General features: G+C 38.7%; 1 protein-coding gene across 3 annotated transcripts in view; it reads right to left on the bottom strand.

Moving 5' to 3' along the window:
• LOC107670034 (chromodomain-helicase-DNA-binding protein 1-like) overlaps window positions 1-9,725 on the bottom strand; it is a 43,105-nt gene that overhangs the window by 12,850 nt on the left and 20,530 nt on the right. For 2 of the 3 annotated variants that reach the window (XM_016462499.1, XM_016462498.1), the window contains exons 7-24: window positions 8,984-9,249; window positions 8,559-8,784; window positions 8,376-8,476; window positions 8,106-8,284; window positions 7,898-8,022; window positions 7,562-7,778; window positions 7,387-7,476; window positions 6,657-6,847; window positions 6,208-6,396; window positions 5,810-5,969; window positions 4,419-4,571; window positions 4,266-4,337; window positions 3,728-3,877; window positions 2,916-3,064; window positions 2,283-2,379; window positions 888-983; window positions 593-769; window positions 249-409 (exon numbers count right to left, since the gene is read on the bottom strand). In XM_016462499.1, coding sequence (XP_016317985.1) covers window positions 249-409; window positions 593-769; window positions 888-983; window positions 2,283-2,379; window positions 2,916-3,064; window positions 3,728-3,877; window positions 4,266-4,337; window positions 4,419-4,571; window positions 5,810-5,969; window positions 6,208-6,396; window positions 6,657-6,847; window positions 7,387-7,476; window positions 7,562-7,778; window positions 7,898-8,022; window positions 8,106-8,284; window positions 8,376-8,476; window positions 8,559-8,784; window positions 8,984-9,249 — 2,799 coding nt within the window. The remainder of the gene's footprint in view (window positions 1-248; window positions 410-592; window positions 770-887; window positions 984-2,282; window positions 2,380-2,915; window positions 3,065-3,727; window positions 3,878-4,265; window positions 4,338-4,418; window positions 4,572-5,809; window positions 5,970-6,207; window positions 6,397-6,656; window positions 6,848-7,386; window positions 7,477-7,561; window positions 7,779-7,897; window positions 8,023-8,105; window positions 8,285-8,375; window positions 8,477-8,558; window positions 8,785-8,983; window positions 9,250-9,725) is intronic. The other variant, XM_016462500.1, reaches the window with a different exon arrangement.

Here is a 9,725-nt window from a genome sequence, read left to right as displayed (position 1 = left end):
CATGATCTTTACTTAATATCCTAATGATTTTTGGCATAAAAGAAAAATCTATAATTTTGACCCATACATTGTATTTTTGGCTATTGTTATAAAATACCCCAGCGACTTAAGACTGCTTTTGTGCTCCAGGGTCACATATTTGGTGTGAAGAAAAACAATTAATAAACTTCACAGTGAATTCTCACCACTAATTAAATAAATAATGCTTTTATCGCTGATTTTCACTCCTAGTGTTGAATCTGCTTTACCTGCGTATCTCAGCATCAGTGAAACCCTTAATGTTCTCTCTTGGAATAGTTCGAGGTCTTCCTCGTTTCTTGGGCCTCTTTCTGTCAGAGACAGAGTCACTGTCTGAACCAGAGTATCGTCTGTTCCGGCTACGCCTGCCCTCATTTCCATTAAAGTTGTTCTGTCATCACAAATTTAAAAAAGCACATGAAAACAGTACAAAGAACTAGGGGTGTATGTTAGTTTTTTATGGACCAGCATAACATTCATTAACCCTATTCATTTTATAGAATGAATATAGTTCATGACATAACCCAAGCATTTGACATTACTGGCACTGTTAAATGCTGTATGACTGGCTAACCTGTTTAGCACACTTCCTCATGCGGGGCAGTAAATAGATCTCTGCTAGCTCTTTTTGTCGCTCCTCTTCCTCGAGTCTCCTCCGCTGCTCCTCTGGGATAATGTCATCCCAGTTCCTATCATCCCTCTCAGTGTCCATGTCAATCTCCTCCTCCTCCATCATGGAGAAATTTGCCACCTGCAAGATGGAGCAAGCATTGTTTAATTGTGTTAATCATGTAACTGACAGCCTCTTGAGAAGGTGTCCAGCACACAGGTGGAAGTGCCACAGACTGATGTAAGGTTTAAATGAATACCTTAAATTGAGAGAGGAGCTCTTCTCCTACAGTCGATGGTCCAGGGTCGTTCTCTCTGGTCTCTGCTCTCTTCAGGATTTCATCAATGTCCATCTCCTACCAGATCAACAAACATGTCAAACATAAGTTGCTTCATAGAAGTACACGGCCATACGCTGATGACTATGTTTGTGTTAAAAATTTATATCAACAATATGAATATTTTTATTTATTTCACGATAACACACACACACACACACACACACACACATATATATATATATCACATCACACAATACAGTTGTTTTTGCTTTAAGTGAGGTTTAAGTAAACAGTCAGTGATAAAATAAGAACAAAAACTATAGGACAAAAACCTACAATAGAACAAAGAAACAAATGAAATAAACCTACATCAAAAACCTCAAGCACTAGAAATAAAAAATACTAAAATTGTATGTAAAGCACTGCATAGTCTTCACTGGGTAAATTAAATACATATTTATTCCTATTAAAGTTACAGAAGTGATTCAGTCAAGGGCAGCGAGAGATTTTCTCTCTTTTGTTGTTTGATTAACATTCATGACACAGATAGCAGCAGGTTTATTAGCCTGCTGTCCCTTTAAGACCAAATGCACAGATCTAATATACTGATTTTTCTTTTAACTGTTTACTTTCGCTTAAGTTATAACCGACTGTGTTTACAGGGATACTCGCAAAGAGGACATTTTGACACGCAAGTGTGTATTTGACCATTTAAGCCACATAAGTCACCAGTTGAGAACTCAGTTCATTACTTGTGCACTGTGTGAGGAGTAGCTTTAAGTGCACACACAAACAGACAGTGCACTCAAATGGTTTAACTTCACTTGTTTTTAAACCGCAGTGCTTAAAAACTAGGGCTGCACGATAAATCGCATGCGATATTTAACGCGCATCTTATCAGTAAAGCCATTCTGTAATCAGCGGTAAATCTCATCACCTGCGTGCTTTCACATTGAGCAGCATTAACTACACAGAGCCGTTGTTCACTGACAAATCTCCATCACCTGCATGCTTTCACATTGAGCAGCATTAACTACACAGAGCCGTTGTTCACTGACGAGTTGCGCAAAACCACGTTCATATTCGCGCGATTTTTTGCGCAGCTCGTCAGTGAACAACGGCTCTGTGTAGTTAATGCTGCTCAATGTGAAAGCACGCAGGTGATGAGATTTACCGCTGATTACAGAATGGCTTTACTGATAAGATGCGCGTTAAATATCGCATGCGATTTATCGTGCAGCCCTATTAAAAACACATTCAAATGACAAGCTTTCATGATGCCGCAACACAGAAACGTCACATGAGCATAACCGTGATAGAGGCGATAGTCCAAATCCAGTATATTGCCCACCCCTAGTGTTAAATCCCACAGACCTGAGGTTCCTGTTCCTCTCCTTCCGGCTCTTTGAAAAGTTCTTCAGCACCAAACTTCAGGATGGATGACAGTTCCTCCTTGTTGAATGGAGTAGAACTGCAGACGAATCAAACAATAACACATCATTTATATATATGTCGTGCGTTTAAAATCCTTTATTGCACGGCAAGCCATAGATTATACCTTACATATATAACATATACATATATACATAGGTGCACGCAAGTTTTTCAGCCTGGTTCTCAAAAGAGCTCCTGAAGATTTGGTTTGGTCTTCACACTGCACATAGTGTGACCTATTAAATATAACTGTAAAAAATAATAATAGTAATAATATTATTGCACTTTTTTTAAATAAAATAAACAAAATAATAAAGTGTTATAATTCTATTATATTTTAAAATGAAAAGGGAGTATTAAATAAAACTACAATTATTTTATAGCAAACTTAAAAATAAAATGCTAATATTTACTTTTTTTAATATGAATTTTCATAATTTTCAAACTTAAAATCAGCAAGCTTTTATTTTGGCATGTTGCCTATATACTAACTCAACCAACCACAAATAATTTTCAAGAACTGTATGTTCTTCAATGAAAAACTGTATTTATAAGTTATATTGGCAGCTGTACCTGGAAGGAGCAGCACCCGTGTGAAGGACTGTCTTTCCAGTGGTGTCCATCCTCTGAATCACGAGGTGGTCCAACACCATTTTCTTCTTGGCTCTCTCAATAATCTCCTCCTCAACTGAGCCCTTTGTCACCAGACGGTATATATTCACCTGAAAGATAAGATTGCATAAACATCAAAGGTAGTGGCCTAGACTAAATTCTAAAGAATAAATGTATAGATTATACAATACCGTCTCCAGGCTCATGGCATTCCAGAAAACAATTTTTTGAACAATTCAAGAAAAAAAAAACATGAATCACTGTCTGGCTAACTGTGGTTTCAACATGGAGATAGAGGTTAGGATCGTGATTTTTTTCAGTAGCACTACTATTTATTATTAATCAGTAGCACTACTATTATTATTAATCAGTAGCACTACTATTATTATACACTCAGAAGCGGTCAGACGTGACGTTAGACCAGATTACAATGAAACGTTACAAATGTCACAATTTTAACAAAACAAGAGATCGTAATTATCACCATATATTGCTATTTGCACTGCAATATGATAAACATTTAAAAACTGATATTGCTGCTGGCCAAGACCAAATTTTAGTTGTGTTGAACGAACACCAAAGGCCCTGCTTACCTACGGCGATTACAGCATAGCCTGTCACATATCCCTTTCCATTTTATTCTCAATATGCAGTCCTAATCAATATTAACGTAATGAAGCCAGTATTCATTACAGAACTTGTATATCAGGTAAATATTTTTAGAACGCTTTGGTTTCATTGCATGTAATGTGTGAGTTAATGTGGAGGCTGACCTGTTTTTTCTGACCAATCCTGTGCGCTCTGGCCTGGGCCTGCAGGTCATTCTGAGGGTTCCAGTCGGAGTCAAAAATGACCACTGTATCTGCAGAGGCCAGGTTAATGCCCAGACCACCTGCTCGCGTGGACAACAGGAAGCAGAAATCCTGCAAAGAGACAATGGCAAACCTCAACTTTTCAAGCTTTTTTTTTTTTTTTTGTAATTTACAAACTTTCTTCAGCAATTACACTTTATGATGAATATTTACAGAATATGCATGATTATTTGTCATTCATTTAAATTACATTATTAATCACAAATACATATCAGCATATTTGTTTGAGTTAGTTTACCAAAATCATATTCTTTATATTTTGATTTTACATTCTGTGAACCTAAAGCCTAATGTATTATTTTTATAAATATGAATTGTGAATTATGAAAGTAACAAACAGTGATGCAATTTTAGACTTCACAATGCATCAATGATAATGTAATGAATGCTACAACAGATATTTAAAATAAGAATGAATATTCCGTGATTTCACACATACCTCAGAGCCCTCTGCATTGAAATGATCTAAAGCCTGCTTCCTCATTTCACCCTTTATGGAACCATCCAGTCTCTATAAACACAAACACTACCGTAAGTCACACCTGAGCCACTTAACTCCAGATCACTTGCAGTGAGTGAGTCCTGCCATCACCTGGAATAAGAACTGCCGGTACTTCAGGTACTCAGCCAGGATGTCCAGCATCCGGACCATCTGGGAGAAGATAAGCACACGGTGCCCTCGTTCCTTCAGCCGAACCAGCAGCTTATCCAGAAGAATCAGCTTCCCACTGCTGCGAATGAGGTGCTGCAGACAATATATCAGTTCACTCTGTATGTAGTCAGTGCTGACCCACTGGTTTCGGTTAGCTGTGGTTATATGCAGGACAAGATTTTCCTCCAGCAAGAGCTTTTGAAAAGATCACCTTTAACTATGAAGCCACTAAAGCAGAAGTTCAACCTTTTTTTCAACACAAAATTCAATATTCTGCCACATAGGTATTTTCTGAGATGTCTGCTTAGAGCTTAGTAACAGTTAGTCAGAGAATTCTAATTTAGAGTCTTATTTTTTTAAATTATATTAACAATTTATTTATTTAAATACTTTCATGTCATCCTATGCCACCTTGAAATTTTGCTAAGTCCCAACAGTGGGCCCTCGACCCCAGTTAAGAGCCACAGCCCACAAATTCACAAAAAACATATGAATGCACAGGAAAAACAAACAGCAACTGGTAACCGGTGAACATGCCGTTTTCTTTTACATAGAAGTTTCTCATGCAAGCACAAATTGTCACTTTAGGGGTTTGCAAGCAACTAATGTTAAACTTTTTATAAACAAAAATTCAGATATTGTGCCTTGGCTTATATCGAAATCCTCTGACATTCTTCTTTACAAATCCTCGTTTTGCACTTCTAATAAGTGACCGGTGTTTTGTTTTGATCTCTCTGCTGTGTTTCCGTGTGCCTCACTTCTGAGCGGCGCATGCACAAAGCCGACCTCATACGACATCCTCCCGGAACTTCTTCCCTTTACAACAGTGAGCGCAAGCTAGATTCAAGTGATTATTACGTTTTGAATATGAATATGTTTCTTACAACAACGCATCGATTTGCTACAGGAGGCTTTGTTCACCCCCCGGAGCCGTGAGAGACTTTTTTTTATGGATGGGCGCTTTTTATTTAACTTCTTTTGGACTGAAGTACTGCAACACCCGCTGACTGCAATGATAGTTTGGAATAGCCAGGACAATTTTTAATATAACTCCGACTGGATTCGTCTGAAAAAAGAAAGTCATATACACCTAGGATGCTTCGGGGGTGAGTAAAACGTAGGCCTAATTTTCATTTTTGGGTGAACTAACCCTTTAATGATATTTTATCCAAACCATTTGTGACCTTTAAAAAAATATATATTTTGATGCGACACTGAAAATATATATGAACATATAAAATATTTTTGTTTATATTTTTATAACCTTGTTATATTTGTAGCTATTACAATTTTGACTAATTAGTGCTTTCCGTCTGGAGGTGAAAACCCACCTGTAGGCCTTCTTGTCTGTTGTAGAACTCGTCCTCAGGCGATTTAATGAGGTAGCAGTGGTTACAGCATTTCTTCAACTCCATCATGACGTTGAGGAAGCCCGACTTGCTTCCTTTAGTGCCTTTACTCAGGGCTTTATAGTTTCTCGTCAATATCCACCTAAAAAAAAAATATTATAATACATGTAACTAGGGGGATTTCATTGTAAAAGTGGACTTAAGTGGGAATTATATAGCCAGATTTTTCTTCAGGAAAAATAATTTGTTAGAATATAGAATGACAAGACTAATCACATGAATAAAGTAAAAAGGGATCCATTTAGATTCCATGCTGATGTTTGTGCCGTCTCTCTCTACTGTACTCAGCACTTTACTCTAAATGCTGGGGGTTCTCTTACTTGTAGTATTGTTTCTGAACAGCGCTCATCTCTACCCTGAGGATCTGCTCCACCTTGGCAGGCAGAGATTTCTCCACATCCTTCTTCACTCTGCGCAGCAGGAAGGGCTCCAGCTCCTTATGAAGGCTGGTATAGCCAGAGTCTCTGCCTTTGCCATGTTCCTCTTCAAACATCTCCCACGAGTGAAATCTACCAACATGCCAGCTTATATCAGCCCTTCATTCAGTGTCATCATTGTATTACACCAATACAAGAATGTGGTTAACTCTTCTCTCCATGGTACTTAGCCTTGACAGTTTAAAACGAACCACAAAGCTTTACAAGAGCTACCAAAATACCACATGAAAAGCTCACTTGCATATAGTAGCACTGCACTGAAAAACTGTGGCTACACATTGAACTGAAAAACAAAAAACACAAGTCGACTGATACAACAAGAGCACACCTACTTTATAGGCATAATAAAATGCAGCAGAGACCAGAGCTCTTTGAGTGAGTTCTGGAGGGGTGTGCCTGTGATCAGGAGCCTGTGGTTGGACTTGAACTCAATCATAGTCTTGTAGAGGAGTGAGTCGTCGTTCTTCAGCCGATGGGCCTCGTCTACACCAATGAACGCCCAGCTCACATTTCCTAAAAATGACTGCAAGAGAAAATATAACAATGAGCTCTCTGCTCTGCTAAAATACACATTCCTCTCTCTTTAATATATGTGACCCTGGAGCACAAAACCAGTCTTAAGTCGCTGGGGTATATTTGTAGCAATAGACAAAAATACATTGTATGGGTCAAAATGATTGATTTTTCTTTTATGCCAAAAATCATTAGGGTATTAAGTAAAGATCATGTTCCATGAAGATATTTTGCAAATTTCCTACTGTAAATATATTAAAACTTAATTTTTGATTAGTAATATGCATTGCTAAGAACTTAATTTAGACAACTTTAAAGGCGATTTTCTCAATATTTTGATTTGTTTGCACCCTCAGATTCCAGATTTTCAAATAGTTGTATCTCAGCCAAATATTGTCCTATCCTAACAAACCATACATCAATGGAGAGCTTATTTAAGCTTACATGATGTATAAATCTCAATTTAAAAAAATTGACCCTTATGACTGGTTTTGTGGTCCAGGGTCACATAATATATGCATCAAACTCAGCTTTTGACTCGAGTTGTACCTTATCCTTCAGCAGAATTTCATATGTAGTAAGCAGAACGTTGAACTTCAGTCGCTTGGTCTGCGGATGCATCCATTCATGTGTCCGGATCTGACAACAAACATACTGGCGTTACACTTCTTGTGTGCAAGAAAATCTAGGAAATGCACACTCTTGCATTTTTTTTAAATCGTACCATGTTTCTGCTGCTGATGTCTCCCAGGTACACCACAAAATTTATCTGAGGAGCCCAGAGCTGGATCTCCCTCTGCCAGGATGTGAGGGTAGACAGAGGCACCACCAGAAGGAACGGCCCGTAAAGCTGGTGCTCATGGAACAGGTAATTGAGAAAACTGATAGTCTGGATGGTTTTGCCCAGACCCATCTCATCTGCCAGGATGCAACTGTTTCCTCTGGGAAAGCAGAAGAGTATGAGTGATGAAGAAACTCATGAAATCATTCACAACTGTGGCAATCTATCCATCAATGAAACCAGGGTGATGTCTATTAGGAAGAAACCAAACGGACATACTTGCACCAAGAATGGGCCATCCAGTTCAGACCCTCCAACTGATAGTCCCGCAGCTCCAAACCATCTGCGCCAATGTAGAGAGGCTGCTTCTTCATGGGTACAAACCGTGGCCTCTGTTTTAAAACCTAAAGGAAATTCAACATTTAACTGGTTGGACAGCAGCCGGTTTCATTTACTTGCTCAGATGACCGGCGTTGAGTGCCGTTACCTTGCACTCTCTGGAGGGAATGGTTCTGCACTGATTCCGACTCATGTATTCATCAATGCACTTTTGAAACTTTCTGGCAATGAGAGCACCGTCTTCCCAACTGCACTCAAAGTATGACAGCCCCTGCCATTTACAAAGGTAATCTGGATAACCTGCGGCAGACTTCTGATTTGAATGTCCTGCAAGATTAAGACAACAGTAAAGGTAAATAAACACTAAATAAACAACAATGTATTGAAATAAAGACAATGGGAGGCAGCATCCTCTTACCGATGATTCTCTCCACAAGCTGATATTGTGAATGCAAGTCATCCATGAGCTCCTGCTGACAGTTGAAGTACTCCACATCCTCAGGCGAGGCAGCTTTGAGCCTACGGGCGACAGCGTGAGAACAAATTAGCATCGGAAGCCACGTCACCTAAAGGAAATTAAGTATCTTTAAAGGAATCATACCATTTTTTTTTCTCCTGATCTTTTTTCTTGAAGTTGTCCAGTTTCTTCATGCCCTTCACGTTCTGTTGTTTGAGCGTCTCCTCTGTCTCCCAGGTGTTGTGAATGTGGGACCAGTTCTTCCACTTCATCAAGTATTGCACCTCTCCTGGCTGTCTGCTGGGGTCAAAGTTGGCGTTGGGGTCTCCATCTGCTTCTACTGCATACACCGTGGTTACGGCCCCAGTTGCTGTTAAAGAACAAGACAACACTTTAACATACATCTCTAAACGTTTCTCCCAAGCTGAATGTGTTTTCACAATTCGCTCTGACTCAAGAGAAACAGACTGAACCTGCAGTCCTGCCCATTGAAAGCTGTGTGGATTTATTCAATTCACACAGACTGAACAGTTATCAAATACAAAACATACTTAATTTCTTGTGCTCACCTCCTTTCCGGCCTATCCTCACTTCCATAACTCTCTCCAGTGTCTCAAACTCGTCCTCCTCTGGCGGTGGGACGTCCTCTCCACACACCTCCACCAGGTCATCTGAATCAGTCTTCAGTTCCTCATCTTCTTTGTAGCTCACATTGACTGTGGCCTGCCGCCGAGGTCCCGCTAGAGCTTTTTTATAATCGTCCTCTTCATCTGAGGAGGAGCGGGAGGGCTTCTTCTTGGGAGCTTTGCTATTTTTCCCATTCCTGGCATTGGCCCTGAGATGAGATGAGCAAAGATTCATTCAGCAACAGAAAACAAAATAAAGTGGCACCACGGGGTTTCTACAGATATGAACAAGTTAAATTTAAGACCTTTTTAATACCACCTTGTATGAAATTTAAGACCTAAACCTGTAATAGAAATACACATTATATTACATACATATGTAATATTGAATGTGTTTGATGTAAAAAGAAAACGAAATATGCTATTTATTATTACGAGATACATATGAAGTTTTCATATCAGCAGACAATATTCCATACAAAATATCCCCACAAAAGCACCGCACCAGCAAGATTTTTGGTGGTGTAAATTTATTCTTAAGCAATATTTTCATCATCTTTTAAATATTTAATCCTGCATATTTTTATTTACCTTTACAAAGGCTTATTGTTAACCTTTTTAAATGTATGTATCATCTTTCATGTCAAATTATTACAATTTATCAATAAATTCAATATACACTATA

Source organism: Sinocyclocheilus anshuiensis, unplaced genomic scaffold (assembly GCF_001515605.1).
Source record: "Sinocyclocheilus anshuiensis isolate Anshui unplaced genomic scaffold, SAMN03320099.WGS_v1.1 scaffold664, whole genome shotgun sequence".
Lineage (NCBI taxonomy): Eukaryota > Metazoa > Chordata > Actinopteri > Cypriniformes > Cyprinidae > Sinocyclocheilus > Sinocyclocheilus anshuiensis.
This window is presented reverse-complemented; position numbering and strand designations above follow the sequence as displayed.